Raw genomic sequence first — 20,811 nt, 5'->3', positions numbered from 1 at the left:
ACAGACTATTGCGTCCAATGTAAACAATATGAGCAACAGGGGCATGTTCTTTGTAACTCGTTACGACATGTGCAACGAATAAATTAACAACTGCTTTTGTATGGTCGAAATACCTTAAGTGATCTCTATAATAATAATTTTAAAATATTTAATTGCGTTAAAAAAAGGTATTAAACAAACACATCGTTTTGATTAAAATAGTCTAATGGGTTTTTTTTCTATTTTCTTTCAAAATCCTGGTGTACATAATATTATCTTTTCCTCAATTTGGTTGTTATTAAAATACATTTGTATACAACATTTAATTACTATCATATTGTAATTAAATAATTGTCACCACTATATGTATAAGGTAGAGGGCCTAGTAAGTTGGCAAACTTGTGCCCAGTGGTGTTTGTTGTTTATGCACTGCAATATCTGTTCAATCAAAAGGAACATCACGGGAAACAAAAGGCGCGTACTTCGTTTATAACGTCAGTGACTTTAACATCACGGGAAACAAAAGGCGCGTACTTCGTTTATAACGTCAGTGACTTTAATATCTTCTGAGGGGCGGGACGTAGCCCAGTGGTAAAGCGCTCTCTTGATGCGCGGTCGGTCTGGGGTCGATCCCCGTCGGTGGGCCCATTGGACTATTTCTCGTCACAGCCAATGCACCACGACTGGTATATCAAAGGCCGTGGTATGTGCTATCCTGTCTGTGGGATGGTGCATATAAAAGATCCCTTGCTACTAATGGAAAAATGTAGCGGGTTTCCTCTCTATGACTGTTTCAAAATGACCATATGTTTGACATCCAATAGCCGATGATTAATAAATCAATGTGCTCTAGTTGTGTCGTTAAACAAAACAAACTTTAAAGTCACACATATACTGATGGAAATAATTATGATAACACATAATATTTGAGAGCACATTTAATTAACTATTAGAGTAGTGAGACGTATATAAAATACGAATATATAAGACAGACAAACATACAGATATTTTTTATTAAAGTCTCACCTTATGTACACAATAATGAAATGCAATTCAAAATACAGTATACAAGTACATATGCTATTCCTTACAGGAACTATGAGAGACTATCAATAAATAAAAATATAAAAAATAACGTATATATATATATATATATATATATATATGTACACATACATACATAAGACACGTAAAAGATACATACACATAACAGTTTCAGACTACATGCATTATCGTCAAACTTGTATTTTAAATAATATTAATGAATTACAAAAAAAAAAGAACAAAAAAAAAGTATTCATAACCACATGTGAGTTAAGAATATAAAAGTGTTCGGCGACGTGTTGACATTAAAAATAGGGTTTTGGCAGTGTTAAAAATAGGATCTTACTTGGCATTAAAAAACAAAATGTTGGAACATTATTTAGGAATGCTGATCTGACTGCCAAGATACCAAGTCCGGTCCGGACTTGCATTCCTGGACAATCAAAATTTAAATCCGGTGGTACACATACAAATTTTAATTATAATGTGAACAAAATGAAAAACAGTTTCCTTTCTGGTTTATTTAATTAATTTAGGATACTGGTGCCTTTCTTTATTTAAATATTTTCTATTTATTCCAATATTTTCCATTTATATCATTTCCAAATATAAACATGTCATATATAAATTATCTTGTTATATAATTTTAAGTGTGTGGCTTTTTGTCAATAATGTTGCAGGCGCGTGTACATAGGGTGTGGGGTTGGGTGGCGTGGTCTAAACACCCCTCTTCATTGCGAATTTCTACTTGCCACAGTCTAGAACTCCCCATCATAATTTATTGAACATGTGCCTGCTTTGTCAGTTTTGCTCGTTTTCAAAAATTAGTTTGGTCTAACATTTGACATATCCGACTCGGGGATCTATGATATCTTAGTCCCAACCAACCATACCATCGATAACAAATTGTATTAAATGGTTTTCATTAAGGTTTATCAAGTAATTCAAATATCAAACCGGCCTCTGTGGCGTAGTGGTTAGGCCATTGGTCTACAGGCTGGTAGGTACTGGGTTCGGATCCCAGTCGAGGAATGGGATTTTTAATCCAGATACCGACTCCAAACCCTGAGTGAGTGCTCCGCAAGGCTCAATGGGTAGGTGTAAACCACTTGCACCGACCAGTGATCCATAACTGGTTCAACAAAGGCCATGGTTTGTGCTATCCTGCCTGTGGGAAGCGCAAATAAAAGGTCCCTTGCTGCTAATTGGAAAGAGTAGCCCATGAAGTGGCGACAGCTGGTTTCCTCTTAAAATCTGTGTGATCCTTAACCATATGTCTGACGCCATATAACCGTAAGTAAAATGTGTTGAGTGCGTCGTTAAATAAAACATTCTTTCTTTCTTTCTTTCGTTAAAAAGTATCTGTTAGTAGATAACATCTTAAAGACTGCAGCAAAATCAGGCATGCCCCTTTAACGACGCACTCAACACATTTTATTTACGGTTATATGGCATCAGACATATGGTTAAGGACCACACAGATATTGGGAACCCGCTGTCGTCACTTCATGGGCTACTCTTTTCGATTAGCAGCAAGGGATCTTTTATATGCACCATCCCACAAATATTATACTACATATCACGGCCTTTGATATACCAGTAGTTAAGCACTGGCTGGAACGAGAAATAGCTCAATGGGGCCACAGACGGTGATCGATCCTAAACCGACCTCGCAACAAGCGAGTGCTTTACCACTGGGCTACGTCCCGCCTTTTACATATTTATAAATACAAAAATATGTGCACATTGCGGGGCTGGTAAGTAGCAACGGATTAGAACAGATAACAGTCAATAACAAATAGGTAATACATACATAGTTAAGCCATCGGACATAAGGCTGGTAGGTACAGGGTTCGCAGCCCGGTACCGGCTCCCACCCAGAGCGAGTTTTAACGACTCAGTGGATAGGTGTAAGACCACTACACACTCTTTTCTCCCAGTAACCACTAACAACTAACCCACTGTCCTGGACAGACAGCTCAGATAGCTGAGGTGTGTACCTAGGACAGCGTGCTTGAACCCTAACTGGATATAAGCACGGAAATCAGTCAATAAAAAAATGAAATGAAATAATATATAATATTGTAACACGTCATGTATCAATATTATTTGTTCTATGCGTGTTAGCAGTGGTCAAATATTTACACAATTTAATTGGCTGTTTGAAGTTGTCGCTGGTCAGTAGTTGCGTTAATTTAAATGTTGATGGTTTATTATAATAATAATAAGTTTTAAAGGGACATTCCTGAATTTGCTACATTGTAAGATGTTTCCGACTAATAAAATATTTCTACGATTAAACTTACATATTAAATATATTTTCTTGTTTAGAATATCAGTGTCTGTATATTTAATGTGTTTCTGTTCGTCTTAATATTTGTAAGAAGCCCAAACTGGAATTTGTCTTCAAATAATATCGTACGTCCGAAAAAACTATATTGTAGAAAATAAAATTTAACCTAGTACAAATATTAGAAATATCAGAAATACATTTAATATACAGCCACTAATATGTTATGCAGTAAAATATATTTGATATGTAATTACAATCGTTAAAAAGTCTCTGTTAGTCGATAACATCTTAAAAAGTGCAGCAAACTCAAGAATGTCCCTTTAATATATTTATCTGTTATAGGACCGTAGAAAGATCACATTAGAACACAGTATTATTCGTCTTCTACTAAATGTATATTGCAGAGGCTACAAATTAAATTGTCCATGATAGTAGTGTGATATCTACTCGTTCCTATAGCGAGATTATGGGAATATTGCCATTTTCGCTTATGTTTATAAAATAGGTTTCTGAAGGTACGGTTGTAGGCAATAATTATTAATATCGAATTTGTATAAGGGACATTTTGTATGAATACAGCAAACATAGATTGAATAAATTGATTTTTTACTTTCTATTTGAACAGCGATATAAATGTATTGCAATTTTCTATATCTTGATTATACCATATGTGACCAAAACCATTAGTGACATTGACAACACGTGGTGTTGTTATGCTCTTATCGTATACGGTGGCATAGCACTCTTTCAAAGTACAGTCATCCAGGCGCGTACCTGCCTGTACGCAAGTACGCAGTGGCGTCCACATCATTTTTCCAACAAACAAAAAAATCTTGAAAAAACACAACGGAAAACTGTTCGCGCGAGAGAAAAGGAGAGGGATAAACAAATTGTAGAATAATGGCACATTGTCAAGTTCACACACATGGACATGCCCCCAAACCCTCCTACAACACTCCCACAAGACTCGCACCTTCGGTGTTCGACTGTAAATTTGGAATCCACATCAAAAATGGCTGGGTACGCCCCTGTCATCTATTGTGACCAAAACTGTCAGGTGTAAAAGTGTCATGAGTTAGTCTGTTTAAAAGTATATCTGTAGATTGTGGGCGTATATTATTGACAGTATGATAATTGTTAGGGGTTACTGTTTTATTTTAGTCGGTGTGGTGACCCATTGAGCTGCTAAAACCCCACTCTTAGTCATTGATATCCACAGGCAGGATAGCACAAACCATGGCCTTTGTTGAACCAGTTATGGATCACTGGTCGGTGCAAGTGGTATACACCTACCCATTGAGCCTTGCGGAGCACTCACCCGGGGTTTGGAGTCAGTATCTGGATGAAAAATCCCATGCCTCGACTGGGATCCGAACCAAGTACCTACCAGCCTGTTGACCGATGGCCTAACCACGGCACCACCGAGGCCGGTACTTTTTAACAATTGTAATTACTGGCTGTATATTAAACGTGTTTCTGATCGTTCTAATATTTGCACCAGGTTAAATTGCATCTTATTTCCTAAGATATAGTTTTTTCGTACGTACGAAATTATTTGAAGACAAAATCCAGTTTGGGCTTCTTACAAATATTAAGACGACCAGAAACACATTGAATATACAGACACTAATATTCTGAACAAGAAAATATATTTAATATGTAAGTTTAATCGTAGAACTATTTTATTAGTCCGAAACATCTTACAATGCAGCAAACTCAGGAATGTCCCTTTAAATAAAATATTTCCTTCCTTCTTATAAATGTGTATGTATGCTTATACAATTTATTTTATGTATCTAATATCTATGACACTTCTCTCTTTTTTCCTCACCAGTATGTTTATCAACTACGCAAATAGCTTACCCAAAATCTGAGGGCGGATTACGGCGATTATCTTCCACTGCTGATAGCGGCTAATCCAGATTAACGAAACATGTACAATCTACTTAACAGGTAATGTGTTGTCATTGGTGACGGGGTGTGGTTCTCGGCACACGAAATAAGAAACCACAGAGCGAGGGGAAAGTGAAAACTGACCGAGAGGTTGACATTGTCTGAAAGGTACGTAACGTAATTTGTGTTGTTTTTATAGGAGGTTTTTACTTTCGTGACAAAATTTGAGGAATATTGTCGTAACTGTAGTGGGTTTGCGTCAAAAGAGAACCAATGAATTAACATGAAGACTATAATAATAATGTTAAAAGTCATTAAAGGGACATTCCCGAGTTTGCTGCATTGTAAGATGTTTCTCTTAAAGGGACATTCCTGAGTTTGCTGCACTGTAAGATGTTTTCGACTAATAAAATATTTCTACGATTAACCGTACATATTAAATACATTTTCTTGTTTAGAATATCAGTGTCTGTATATTCAATGTATTTATGGTCGTCTTAATATTTGTAAGAAGCCCAAACTGGATTTTGTCTTCAAATAATTTCGTACGTACGAAAAAACAATATTTTAGAAAATATGATGAAATTTAACCTAGTACAAATATTAGAACGATCAGAAACACGTTTAATATACAGCCACTAATATTTTATGCCGAAAAATATATTTGATATGTAATTACAGTCGTCAAAAAGTCCCTGTTAGTCGATAACATCTTAAAAATTGCAGCAAACTCAGGAATGTCTCTTTGAAGCACATTATTAAGTTTTAATACCATACTAATTCGGGGCGGGACGTAGCCCAGTGGTAAAGCGCTCGCTCGATGCGCGGTCGGTCTGAGATCGATCCCCGTCGTTGGGCTATTACTCGTTCCAGCCAGTGCACCACGACTGGTATATCAAAGGCCGTGGTATATACTACACTGTATGTGGGATGGTGAATATAAAAGATCCCTTGCTGCTAATCGAAAAGAGTAGCCCATAAAGTGGCGACAGCGGGTTTCGTCTCTCAATCTGTGTGATCCATATGTCTGACGCCATGTAATCGTAAATAAAATGTGTTGAGTGTGTCATTAAATAAAACATTTCTTTCCCATACTAACTCGCATTACAGTTTTTGGGATAAACAAAAAATATCAATGTAAATTATTAAAACGTCTTAACAAATTGTCATCAAATTTCTTAGGTTAATCTCCCTTTTGATTACAGGAATGGTTTGTTTTGTTTAATGATACCACTAGAACACAGTGATTTACTAATCATCGGCTATTGGATGTCAAACATATGGCCATTTTGACATAGTAATAGAAAAGAAACCCGCTACATTTTCCCATTAGCAGCAAGGGATATTTTATATGCACCATCCCACAGACAGGATAACACATACCACGGCTGGAACGAGAAATAGCCCAATGGGCCCACCGACAAGGGTGATATGTTTGAAATGGGCAGAATTTGGAATAAAAAAAATTAATATAATATATAGAATATAATTCATTTTATAATTACTGTTTTGTAGGCGTCTTGATTGGGTTGAAATATTTTACCGGCCTATAAATAATAGATAAAAAAACAATGTGCTACCCCATTCATACAGTGTGTAAAACGGATTTGGTGTTTATCATCGCATGAACGTCAAAAATATAACGTTCAATTCTTAAATACAGTTATTAAAAAGTAACGTTTGTTTTATTTAACGACGCCACTAGAGCACATTGATTTTTTATCTTACCATCGGCTATTGGACGTCAAACATATGGTCATTCTGACACTGTTTTTTTTTAGAGGAAACCCGCTGTCGCCACATAGCCTACTCTTTTACGACAGGCAGCAAGGGATCTTTTATTTGCGCTTCCCACAGGCAGAATAGCACAAACCATGACCTTTTTTGAACCATTTATGGATCACTGGTCTGTGCAAGTCGTTTACACCTACCCAATGAGCCTTGCGGAGCACTCACTCAGGGTTTGGAGTCGGTATCTGGATTGAAAATCCCATGCCTCGACTGGGATCCGAACCCAGTACCTACCAGCCTGTAGACCGATGGCCTAACCACGACGCCACCGAGGCCGGTATATAGTTATTAGTTCAGCATGCTTTTTAAAGAATGATACCCATGAAACCATGCTTTAATTTTCAATATAAGTGAAACACACATGTAAACTGATGTCTACAAAATGCATGTGTCTGTGTATATGTTTACATGTTGTTTTTCTTTTTTTTCTTAACAGTATTTTACCATGGATAAAGTCGGGATTTTAGCCTGCGTTCTGATTGTCATCTCTGTTTCAACAGGTAAAATATCAAATTTTATTTCATTTGAACGACTTATTACTGTTTATATTGCCGATTTTGTTCCATTCAAACAAAGACAGTTTTGTAAAATCAAAATCGAGTAAATACTGTAACACCTGTGTTGAGTAAATTGTGTCAAAGCAATAATGAATATAGTGTGCTATTTAATAGGAAATTGGAGGGAAACTGAAACATCTGTATTGAATAAACTGCAAAACAGTGGACTTGAGTAAATTATTTAAGTCATTTTGAGAAAATGGTATAGATTATATTGGTAACCCTTTCAGATGTTTGACAACAATATTGAAAAATTCTATAGAAATAGAAATGAGTAAATTAAAATTCTATAGGAATAGAAATAGTAAATTCAAATTTTATAGGAGTAAAAATGACTAAATTCAAATTCTATAGGAGTAGAAATGAGTACATTCAAATTCTATAGAAGTACAAATGAGTAAATTAAAATTCCATGGGAGTAGAAATGAGTAAATTAAAATTCTATAGGAATAGAAATGAGTAAATTAAAATTCTATAGGAATAGAAATGAGTAAATTAAAATTCTACAGGAGTAAAAATGAGTAAATTACTGGATCAACGTCTACAACAAGAGAAATGAGTAATAAACAGTATACAAACAGAATTTGTTATCTGTGACATTTAATAGTAGGGATGTGGTCATGATGTGATGGTTGTTGTTTGTTGTTGTAGTTATTATTATTTTATTATTCTTATTAGTGTTAGTATTGTTATTATTAGTAGTAGTAGTAGTGTTATTATTATTATTATTATTGCTATGGTATGCTATTATTATTGCTGTTATATTTTATTATAATTATAATTATTGTTATTATTCCTGTTGTTGTTATTGTTGTTGTTGCTGTATATATTGCTGTTATTATTATTAACTATAATTTATTATTGTTGTTATTATTATTATTATTATTATTATTTATTATAACTACTACTACTACTACTACTACTATTATTATTATTATTATTATTATTATTATTATTATTATTATTATTATTATTATTATTATTATTATTATTATTACTCTTATTATTACCAGTTGCCGAGGCGACATGCACGTTCCCTAGCTACACACTAGGTTACTGGATCAACCACGACAACGACAACATCATACAGTTCCATTCTCAGACGATTGTCAACTTCGTCATTGACACCTACACACTCGACATGTACTGTTTTCTCAACTCGGGTACGAAATACGTATTAAAGTAAGTACGCATCTTCGCTGATAGGTAGGTACCGGTGTAACTTGAAGTTTTATACCCATAGAATATTGACCGGAGGATGGTTATATTTCTACGGAAAAAAAGTAAATTGTCAACAGTAAACAAATCCCAGAAAATGACTCTCTCTTGAGAAGTCCTTTGTACAATGACTACCCCACATGTAGCAAATTGTCCTCATAGAATTAATAACCCTTCCTTAAAATCAACGCAAATGTTCTCGTTGGAATTAAAACTATATTAAAATCTCAACGTTTCGTTTAAGAATTTTACATATCCTCAGGGGAATGAAATAACAAAGTCATGGGAATTTATTCGAGCTAAATTTTGAACTAATTTAAACATAATATATTTGCGCTTATTCAGACCTTAGTCAGACATATGATTAAGGACCACACAGATATGGAGGGAGGAAACCCGCCGTCGCCACTCCATGGGCTACTCTGTTCGATGAGCAGCAAGGGATCTTTTATATGCACTACCCCATAGACAGGATAGGTAAAAAAAACTAGGGTTACAATTTGTGTGCGGGACTAGGGTAATCGAGGGCGCTTTCCGCTATATCTGAAACGAGCACCTTAACCCCCAATTTGTTTTCTGACTTATGTTAATGGCAGAGGAGTAGAGCCTCAATGAGTCCAAAATACTGGACTCGGAGTACTCAAGGGCTAAACTCGACCCGGATCCGGGAACCCGATATGTATACTAGATGATGACCACACTAAGGAATAAAGCAAAATAACTTCATGCATCTTAATTCCAGCGCTGAACATGGATGTCAGGTCAAGCCATTATATTCCACGCATTCGACTTGACTTGACTTGAATCATTTTTTCATGCTCATATACCACTAGAGTTTCGAACATGTCCGTCCCGGGGCCTGTCTCTGGATAGCCAGTGACTTGCTCCGGGACAGACACGCATTCGACGTTTGTTTTCCCTCTGTCTCATAGTCCTGTAGTGTAAGCAGCGGCAAGCATAATGTGGCAAAATGACGTTTATAAAATACAATTAAATAAGTGCTTTTCCTTGCACGGTTACGCGAGTCCTGTGAACGGCCAGTGTCCGAGTACTCGAGTAACCGTGGAAACTCCATAGAGGAGTATGTGTGTTTAAATCCATACTGTATAATATAGTGATTGAGACACTACGTATAGAAGTTTTTGTCAGATAGGATATTGTCGTCTAGGGCTTCCGCGAGTTTAAAATATTAGACTCGAGTACTCGAGGGTCAAACTCGACCCGGACCCGAGTACCTGACACTTATACTAATGTCACGGGGATTCTATAATTCCCGTAACTGAATAAAACACGATTATCAAAATATCTCTCCTAACTGTATATCTATTAGATCTCTCTGTAACAGGCTGTTAAACCCTAGTATGGCTCGTCTCTAGGTATGATCAGAGATACGATCTTATATAAAGTATATATTAATATAGCACGTTAGTTCTCTAGAAACACAACAAAAACACAATACACTTTGGAATCTGTATTAATCTACGCTGACAAATGTACAGCGGTAGTAGTTAATTAATAACAGCAATAATAACAACCCAGAACTGATCACTTAATTAGTTAATCTCTAGGGGTCTAGTTACACAATATGCGAATCACTTCACCGTTACACAACACCCACGCGTGTGATAATTGAGAAACGCTTCCAGGAGAAGTTAATTAATAAAGGAATTACAACACCATTTCTAACTGGTTAATTTTTAATTAACCCTACTACTCGTTCAGTAACGTGTGATAATTTAGGAACGCTTCCAGGGGAACTTAATTAATAAAGGAATTACAGCTCTATTCCTAACGGGTTAATTTTTAATTACCCCTAACTACTCATTCAGTAACCTTGTAACACAGAATTAATACTGGTACCGATCACAATAAAGACAAAAACCTACAGTGTACCTAGGTCGTCTAGGATGACTGGCTAAGCTTTATATTACCAAATACTCATATAATGTTAGAACAAGAAGTCTACGATTTACTTCGTCAGATGACCGAAGACACTGTCTAAAGAATATTGGTATAATACAGTATTAAAATATTTAAAGTCACATCAATCACATCAAGGTTATACACAGAGCAGAAATGATATTTACCAAAGTCCAAACGGACTAACGTTCCCGCGAAGCTTCCTTTTCCGTTTTCTCCCCCGATATCTCTAAAACTAGCTATTTATTATAAATCAGAATTCGTCTGGGGATACAAGGCGGTACCTCACGTATCATCTCATATTCCAACTCTACTAGAGTCGATATATTTCTCTCTGATCGTCAGACTTACTGACGTCATCGTCGCCAAATCACGGTTGTAAAAACCGCACTCGCAGAGGTATTACGTAACTACTCACCACATGGCCTCCGCACCTGGCTAAGGGTGTGTATTAGGCGTACCGATCGAAGACCGTCGCGCAGAAGTATTACGTAACAAGTTGCCCATCTGGGCTTCGGGCAATGAAACTGCACACGGCCCTCTAACACAAATAAAATCGCCACAGGCGAAACAAATTTAGGAGCATGTACCGTCAAACACCCCCACCTCAAAAAGGATCTTACCTCTACTCTAGGAATAGGGAAATATACTACATTAAAATAAAAAGGTGCGTTAACCGACGCATACGGGCATTTATAACACATGTAATAATAAGGTGACTACCAGTAATCACGCTGAGTCTCTGAGTCCCTGGTATACAAATAATATATATATAAACAAAACTGAAATAAAGAATGTCAACACATTATCATAACGTTCAACTTCGGTACAGGGCATCGGCGATTACATTGGAATGCCCTTGATATGTTCAATGGTAATTGGGTATTCTTGCAGAAGAAGACTCCATCTCAAAACTCTCTGGTTGGAGGCTTTCATTAGGATGGTCCAGTCCGTCTTCGTCTTCTGGGAACAGTACAGCTCCAGCACCCACGTCACTGGCATCCACAGCTAGCTTGAAAGGCACTCGGTAGTCTGGTGCTGCCATCACGGGAGACGAGTAGCGCCTCTGCTTGAGCCGGTTGAATGACTTCTCGCATTCACCTAACCAATGGAACTTCGTTTCCTTCTTTTTCAGCGTCGCACGTTTTCCAGGTTTTCTCCGATAGGCATGCTGTCGACGCGGTGTAGCGTTGGGTTCCAAGCGCACATCTTGGCTTAAGGTATTGGTAACCGTTGGAAGGTCCCGACAAATGGAAACATTGTCTTGTATCAATGTAGTCAGCTTTGCTCGCTGGGGGTTCAAGTCTGCTAGAATCTGGCTGTTGGCCAACTTGATCTCCGCAGTCTTGACGTCATCACAGGGAATTGAGTGTCTCTCAATTTGGACCGGTGTCTCTGGAACTATCGGCAGTCTGTCAAAATAACCTTTTAGCAAATTGATGTGACAATACCTACTTTTCCTAACCCTATCAGGAGTGTTTATCACATACCCTGTCTCATTAACTCGTTTGAGCACAACATAGGGCCCGAAATACCTGTTCTGCATAGAACCCCGTTTAATGGGAAGGTACAGCAGCACTTTATCCCCTGGTTTAAATTCCCGACTCTTAGCCTTCCTATCAAACACTGATTTTATTTTGCTCTGAGCATGGCTCAGTTGCTTCCTAGCTAGTTCGGTCGCCGGCAACCTCCCATCTCTAACTCTCTTATTTATTAATACTCCCTTGTCCACAGTTAACAAGGTAGTGCGAGCTGCCAACAAATTTGGATCAGCCCCCTGCTCTAGTACTAACTCTTGTCTATTACAAGGTAAATCCCCTCTATCAAACACAACTGGTTCAATTCCCCTCTGCGGGAGATCAACAGGTTCCACCACATTTAATTTGTCAGTTGACTTATCTACCATTTTACTGATAACCTCATCCACTCCAATTTCATGGCTCACACACGTATCAGACAAATCACAAATATCCTCTAGGTCCCGTGCTAACCTACTGGCCATAACCCTAGTCTTTACACACGCAGGATACTTAATCTCATCAACCTCACTCTCTTCTATTGGTAACGTGCTGTCTTTAATTAACAGTTGGTGACATTTCGGCTGACAACACTGACTAGTCAAATCATTACCCAACAAAACTCCTATGTTTTCAACAGGCAAGTCCTTCACAGCACCCATAACGACTGGTCCCGTCATAAACTTCGAACACAAGAAAACCTTATGTAACCTGTCAACCATATTTTCTCCAGTAACCGAGGTTAAAACCAAACTACGTCCTATGTCTGAATTTTCAATACCAGCTAAACACTCTTGCGTTATCAGACTCTGACTACACCCGGTATCTCTATAGATTGATATTGCCTTAGGACACAACTCTTGTTTCACATCACAAACCATACCAGTGGACACATACGGATTTACTTTCTCTGCCATGGGACTAACCATTAACTCTCTCGCTAACGGAGCTGACCTCACTAAACCGACCACTTGCGCATTATCGCGTTTCCTTTTAAAACAGTCCCCGATAAGATGGTTATCCTTTTTACAGTAACTGCACTGTGGACGAAAAGTCCGTGCATTGGCTGATAATGCAGGCCTATCCCTACTTTGCCCACCAGGTGCATTCCTTGCCTGACTAGCTGACCAACTAGATGACTCTCCCCGATAGTTACTTTCCCGGGAAAAACCTGGCTGAAATTTATTCTTATCACCCTGTTGTAAAGAGCTACCCGGTACTGCCTGAGCTTTGTGTATTAACACGTAATCATCTGCCATTATGCCTGCCTCCTCTATCTTTTTGACATCACGATCCTCTAAATGAATACGTAAGCTAACTGGTAATCCATTTTTAATGTCCTGTAAGATCAACAACTCCCGTAACTCGGTATATGACTCTACCTGATGAGAAACAACCCATTTATCAAACATCCCTGCCTTCTTAGCCATGAACTCACTATAAGACTGACCCTGCGTTTTTCTCAACTCACTATACCGTAAACGATAATTCTCAGGTCGTAATTCATAAGCCCTCAACACTGCAGCCTTAACTAAGTCGTACTGACTTGCTCGCTCATCACTCATTGAATTATAAGCTATACTAGCCTTCCCCTTAAACTTAGACACGGCTAACAATGTCCACTTAGACTCCGGCCAATTTAGCTGCTTAGCGGCCCGTTCAAAAAGTTGGAAGAACATGTCTACCTCCTGATCGTCAAATACAGGCACTGATCTATAAGCCTCCGACATGTTAAAACCATTTCCTGCCTCACGTCTAACTTCTTCAGTATTCAACTTTAACTCATGTTCCACTTTTAATTTTTCTAACTGGAATTCTCTATTCCTTTCTTCTTTCTCTCTATCCCTATCTTCTCTTTCTCTCTCTCTCTCTCTCTATCCCGCTCTTCTCTCTCTCTCTCCCTTTCTCTATCCCTATCTTCTCTATCTCTGTCTTCTTTCTCTCTATCTCTATATGTCTATCTTCTCTATATCTCTCTTCTCTTTCTCTCTCTCTCTCTCTATCCCTCTCTATCTTCTCTATCCCTATCTTCTTTCTCTATATTCAAGTCACTTATCTCTATCTCTGGAACAATCTCACTGTCTTCCATAACAGGCCTATCACCAAAAACTTCCTGGATAATAATTGTCTTTATATCACCTAAGGTTTTAGCTGATGTTAAATCAATTTCTCGCTCACCCGCGATTTCAACTAACTCGGCCTTACGTGCTCGCTTAATCTCTACTACACTGAGCGTAGGCCTATCCAGCAAATTCTTATCCATGTTTAGATATGACGCACTTATTAGTAATTAATTTTCTAGTGAACAACGTGCTACTTCTGGTTAATTTGTAAAAATAATTTATAAAGCCCCCATTTACAAACAATACTTTTTTAAATATGCATGTCCCGTTTCAGATCCGGGACGACCGCCCCAATTTTCTACTCCTGTCACGGGGATTCTATAATTCCCGTAACTGAATAAAACACGATTATCAAAATATCTCTCCTAACTGTATATCTATTAGATCTCTCTGTAACAGGCTGTTAAACCCTAGTATGGCTCGTCTCTAGGTATGATCAGAGATACGATCTTATATAAAGTATATATTAATATAGCACGTTAGTTCTCTAGAAACACAACAAAAACACAATACACTTTGGAATCTGTATTAATCTACGCTGACAAATGTACAGCCATAGTAGTTAATTAATAACAGCGATAATAACAACCCAGAACTGATCCCTTAATTAGTTAATCTCTAGGGGTCTAGTTACACAATATGCGAATCACTTCACCGTTACACAACACCCACGCGTGTGATAATTGAGAAACGCTTCCAGGAGAAGTTAATTAATAAAGGAATTACAACACCATTCCTAACTGGTTAATTTTTAATTAACCCTACTACTCGTTCAGTAACGTGTGATAATTTAGGAACGCTTCCAGGGGAACTTAATTAATAAAGGAATTACAGCTCTATTCCTAACGGGTTAATTTTTAATTACCCCTAACTACTCATTCAGTAACCTTGTAACACAGAATTAATACTGGTACCGATCACAATAAAGACAATAACCTACAGTGTACCTAGGTCGTCTAGGATGACTGGCTAAGCTTTATATTACCAAATACTCATATAATGTTAGAACAAGAAGTCTACGATTTACTTCGTCAGATGACCGAAGACACTGTCTAAAGAATATTGGTATAATACAGTATTAAAATATTTAAAGTCACATCAATCACATCAAGGTTATACACAGAGCAGAAATGATATTTACCAAAGTCCAAACGGACTAACGTTCCCGCGAAGCTTCCTTTTCCGTTTTCTCCCCCGATATCTCTAAAACTAGCTATTTATTATAAATCAGAATTCGTCTGGGGATACAAGGCGGTACCTCACGTATCATCTCATATTCCAACTCTACTAGAGTCGATATATTTCTCTCTGATCGTCAGACTTACTGACGTCATCGTCGCCAAATCACGGTTGTAAAAACCGCACTCGCAGAGGTATTACGTAACTACTCACCACATGGCCTCCGCACCTGGCTAAGGGTGTGTATTAGGCGTACCGATCGAAGACCGTCGCGCAGAAGTATTACGTAACAAGTTGCCCATCTGGGCTTCGGGCAATGGAACTGCACACGGCCCTCTAACACAAATAAAATCGCCACAGGCGAAACAAATTTAGGAGCATGTACCGTCACAACTAAAAACAAAGTACGACCGACATTGTTAACAACTACGATAAATTACTCTTCTTATACTTGATAGTAATTTATCGTAGTTGTTAACAATGTGGTTTTAGATAATAATGGGACTAAGGAATAAAGTAAAATAGCATTACATATCTTAACTCCAGCGCTGAACATAGATGCCAAGACGACCACAGTCCTGGACAGACATCCCAGATAGCTGAGGTGTGCGCCCAGGACAGTGTGCTTGAACCTTAATTGGACATAAGAGCACGAACATAAGGTGAAATGAAATTAAAGGATGCCAAGTCATGTCATTGTATTGCATTCGACACATTCTCATAGCTCGATAATGTAACCGGTGGCAAACATATGGCAAAATGACGTAAAAATATACGTGTACAATTAAATGACAGTGCCCGTCCTTGCACGGGTACTCGAGTGTCGTGGACGCACTCTGAGTCAAAATGGACTTAGCCAGTGCCCGAGTACCCGAGTACTCGTGGAGACCCTATGTCGTCTATGTTATTTCATTTGGTGGTAGCAGTTTTACCCACATATATACTATTGTCGTCTGTGTGATTTAATATGGTGGCACCAGTTTTACCCACATATATACTATTGTCGTCTGTGTGATTTGATTTGGTGGCAGCAGTTTTACCCACATATATACTATTGTCGTCTGTGTGATTTGATTTGGTGGCAGCAGTTTTACCCACATATATACTATTCTCGTCTGTGTGATTTGATTTGGTGGCAGCAGTTTTACCCACATATATACTATTCTCGTCTGTGTGATTTGATTTGGTGGCAGCAGTTTTACCCACATATATACTATTATCGTCTGTGTGATTTGATATGGTGGAACCATATGTGGCACTGACAGAGTGGTGATTGTGATTGCAGGACTAACATAGAGCATCCCCTGTTTGATGAAACAGTGTGGATTTACGTCTGCTGGGACCTCGTCCAAGATTCACCTTCCACCTTTTTGATATATCAGCTTTCTGGTGAGTTCAGTTCAGTTAAAGTTTGTTTTGTTTAACGACACCACAACAGCACACTGACTTATTAAACCAGTGCACCAAGACTGGTGTATCAAAAGCCGTGATATGTGCTACCCTGTTTGTGGGATGGCGCTTTTCAAAGATCCGTTGCTACTAATGGAAAAGATGTAACGGGTTTCCTCTCCAAGACTATACGTCAAAATTACCAAATGTTTGACATCCAGAAGCCGATGATTAATAAATTAATGTGCTCCAGTGGTGTCGTTAAACAAAACAAGCTAACTTTTCATTAGGAGCGAGAAATATTTTATATGCACCATCACACAGATAGGATAGCACATACCACGGCCTTTGATATATAAGTCATGGTGCACTGGTTGGAACGAGAAATAGTCCAATGGGCCCAATCGATCTGAGACTGACCGTGCATAAGCCGAACGCTTTACCATCGGACTAGTTCAGCGATTCAGTCTACAAATTACAAACAGTTTTATATAAAATAGTACGGACTGCTGTACCATACTTATTGAAATTGGAAATAAAATAACGACAATTCAGGATATTATACATACAAAACATTAATTGGATTGGCGGGAGGATTTGAATTAATTTATAAAAAAACAAACACAAAAACCCCCCACAAACAAACAAACAAACAAACAACAACAGCAAATTGGAATATAATTTCCAAATCAAAAGTTTCACTACATGGATGCCTTCTGCATTATTTCATTTTGGTAACCCTAGACGACCTGGAAGACATGACTCTAAGCGAATTCCGAGTGATATATATTATTTAACATATATATATATTTATTGATATATTCGCATATTCGTTAAGTTGTTAGTTGACTGTTCTCATTGTTGAAGGAATGAAATGTTTTATTTAATGACGCACTCAACACATTTTGTTTACGGTTATATGGCGTCAGACATATGGTTAAGGACCACACATATATTGAAAGAGGAAACCCGCTGTCGCCACTTCATGGGCTACTCTTTTCGATTAGCAGCAAGGCATATTTTATATGCACCATCCCACAGACATGATAGTACATACCACGGCCTTTGTTACACCAGTTGTGGAGCACTGGCTGGAACGACACATACCCCAATGGGCCCATCGACGGGAATCGATCCTGGACCGACCGCGCATCAAGCGAACGCTTTACCACTGGGCTACGTCCCGCCCCGTTCACATTGTTGAATGCAAGTTGCAATTTTATACACACATTGAATTCAATATCACAAACCACAACTACCACGAGCTTGCATCGAGCCAGCGCTTCTCGATTATGGTAGCCCCACTCCCATGGCTAGTGATAGTCAATTTTGGGCTAATAAATAACTACTATTACCATGCCCGACAGCTAGTGAAAAAAAAAGAATTAAATGTTGCAGTTAAGTCTATATGAATATTCTGACACCACCACAACCCCCAATGCTAGTGATTTTAAGATCTATCTCTTCTATAGGTAACATATCTGATTATAACTATTATTTAGTAAAATTAAATTAAATTATATTAAATTATATTATATTATATTATATTATATTATATTACACACACACACACACACACACACACACACACACACACACACACACACACACACACACACACACACACACACACATATATATATATATATATATATGTATATGTGTGTGTGTGTGTGTCTGCGTGCGTACGTGTGTGCGTGCGTGTGTGTGTGTAAAGTAGGGCTAGTTAAAGGGACATTCCTGAGTTTGCTGCATTATTAGATGTTTCCGACTTATAAAATATTTCTACGATTAAACGTTCATAAAGCCACGCCATAGCAGTAAAATAAAAATAAATTATATGTGAAAAGGATAGCATGCAATGACATGATACTTATGTAACCGTTTTATTTTCGTAAGCTGTGTCGATAATATATGCGGCTCTTGCTTTCAGATCAGATAGGTGAATTCATGGAAGAACGAGGACGAGCGTATCTGGGCAAGGACACGACTGTTCCCAGTATTCATTCCGTCTGTAAGCTATCCACTTCGACCAGTCCCAAACCCATCGTCATGACCAAACTACCATAACCAATGGCAAACTCACATAACCCATGGCAGTGCAGAATAGTCAAATAACATTGATAGCCGTTACAGATAGAGAGAAAAACAAAACAAATAAAAAATACAGAAAAAACATCAACGAATAACAAAACAAAACCATCGGTGTTGGGTGTTTGTATGGGACGGTCGACTTCTCAGTTTATGAACTTCGTAAATTTGTTTTAAAATATGCTACTTCTGTGTCAAAACACCGAATGTTCTTTTATTTGGACTTTGCAAAACAAGTGTACACTAAACAAAAGTGTATTTTTTATTGATGTTAAGGGACAGAGCCAAACAGTTCGATATAACGGTGGGTCCAGATAAAGCTAGTTTTGGTGAAATTGTGTCTTTCCCAAGATATCCGGGCTTACCAAATAACACAATTCACAACGATGACCCTCTGTGTGTGTGCGTGTGTATATTTGTGTAAAATGTAATACAGTTACACATGTGTTAAAGGCATACTGTCACATATTTAAGGACCTTATTTCTCTAAAAATGAATAATAAATCAAAATTACATTATTTTTACAGACCAAATTTAGCTATTACATCACTTTAACTACACCATGTTTAACCTCTCAGCAATGTTAGTTCTTGAATTATGGACCATTGGCATAATTCAATTATTTTTACAACATATCATAATAATAAGTGGAGTATGGTGGTTACATAGATGGTTGAATAAAGTACATTTAGGGACAAATCAAATATATATATTTTTTAAGTAATACTTTGTTAGGCCATATAATAGGTCAGTGGTCTGTGACAATATGCCTTTAAGCAGGCACCGAAAAGAGTATCGAAACTAATCTGAATGACAAAACCGTAATACAGGATCTGGGCCGGATCTACATAATGCAAATGTCGTATTTGGGTGAAATAATGAAATAGTGCATCGTCTATACAAGGATTGCCATTCCCGAGGAGATCCTTTACTGGACCTTTTATCTTTCTTTGCTCTGTACAAAGAGGACTGCCACACCCAGACTGGTTTTTTTAAATTATAACTAGCACCAAACAGAGCTGATTAGAATAAGTACGGCTACACATAACTACACATATACAGATGTGATAACATTCACTCATGAATCACAGTCATAACATCAGGTGTTCGCGAAACGAGAGCATATCCTGCGCCAACAAACGAGCCAGTAGTACAGATTTGACTGCACGTGCGCGAGCGCGCGCGCGCGCGCGCACGCACGCACACACACACACACACACACACACACACACACACACACACACACACATCATGTACATATTTGTAGCTATACAAATGTGTTGACACAAACAAATATTTACCAATGTCAAGTTTCTTTTTTGAAGAGTATATTAAAAATAACTGACAAATATATTGTTACATATATGTTAATTGTTTAAAAATTGATATTATTTTGTTGACAATATTCTGTGAAATGTGCTTATAATTATATGTATCTGTATAATTTTTGCGCATTGAAAACTGTTTTGGGTTTTTTCTCGTTCATTTTGTTTTTGAAATGTTGAGATAATTCGTCTCCTTTTTATATGATGTCACTTTGCACTTGTTGTTTATTCATGCTTCTGCGAAATTCTCCACGCGTATATTTCAAAGTAGTCCTTTAAATTCGGAATTCCATCTGGGTTTTTTGCGCCAAACCAAACATCCACTATTTCTTTCAGTGTAAAAAGTAAGTGTAGCGCACGTAGGTTATTTGCAGCTCGTTACATTTTTAACGAAGTTTATTTTGTTTAACGACACCACTAGAACATATCGATTTTTTGTTCATCGGATATTGAATGTAAAAATTTCAACGATTACATTTACAAATGAAGAGT

At 37.6% G+C, this 20,811-nt stretch overlaps 1 protein-coding gene across 1 annotated transcript; it reads left to right on the top strand.

The window, feature by feature from the left end:
- The first annotated feature begins 4,216 nt into the window (after window positions 1-4,216).
- Window positions 4,217-19,502, top strand: LOC121372044. The gene is made up of 5 exons (XM_041498332.1): window positions 4,217-4,336; window positions 7,437-7,500; window positions 8,571-8,739; window positions 16,800-16,903; window positions 18,837-19,502. The coding sequence occupies exons 1-5, from the start codon at window positions 4,217-4,219 to the stop codon at window positions 18,971-18,973; spliced, it is 594 nt and encodes a 197-aa protein (XP_041354266.1). The 3' UTR covers window positions 18,974-19,502.
- Window positions 19,503-20,811: the final 1,309 nt, after the last annotated feature.

This window comes from Gigantopelta aegis, chromosome 1, assembly GCF_016097555.1.
Source record: "Gigantopelta aegis isolate Gae_Host chromosome 1, Gae_host_genome, whole genome shotgun sequence".
Classification (NCBI taxonomy): Eukaryota; Metazoa; Mollusca; class Gastropoda; order Neomphalida; family Peltospiridae; genus Gigantopelta; species Gigantopelta aegis.
The sequence above is the reverse complement of the archived record's forward strand: the minus strand, read 5'-3'. Positions and strand labels throughout refer to the sequence as shown.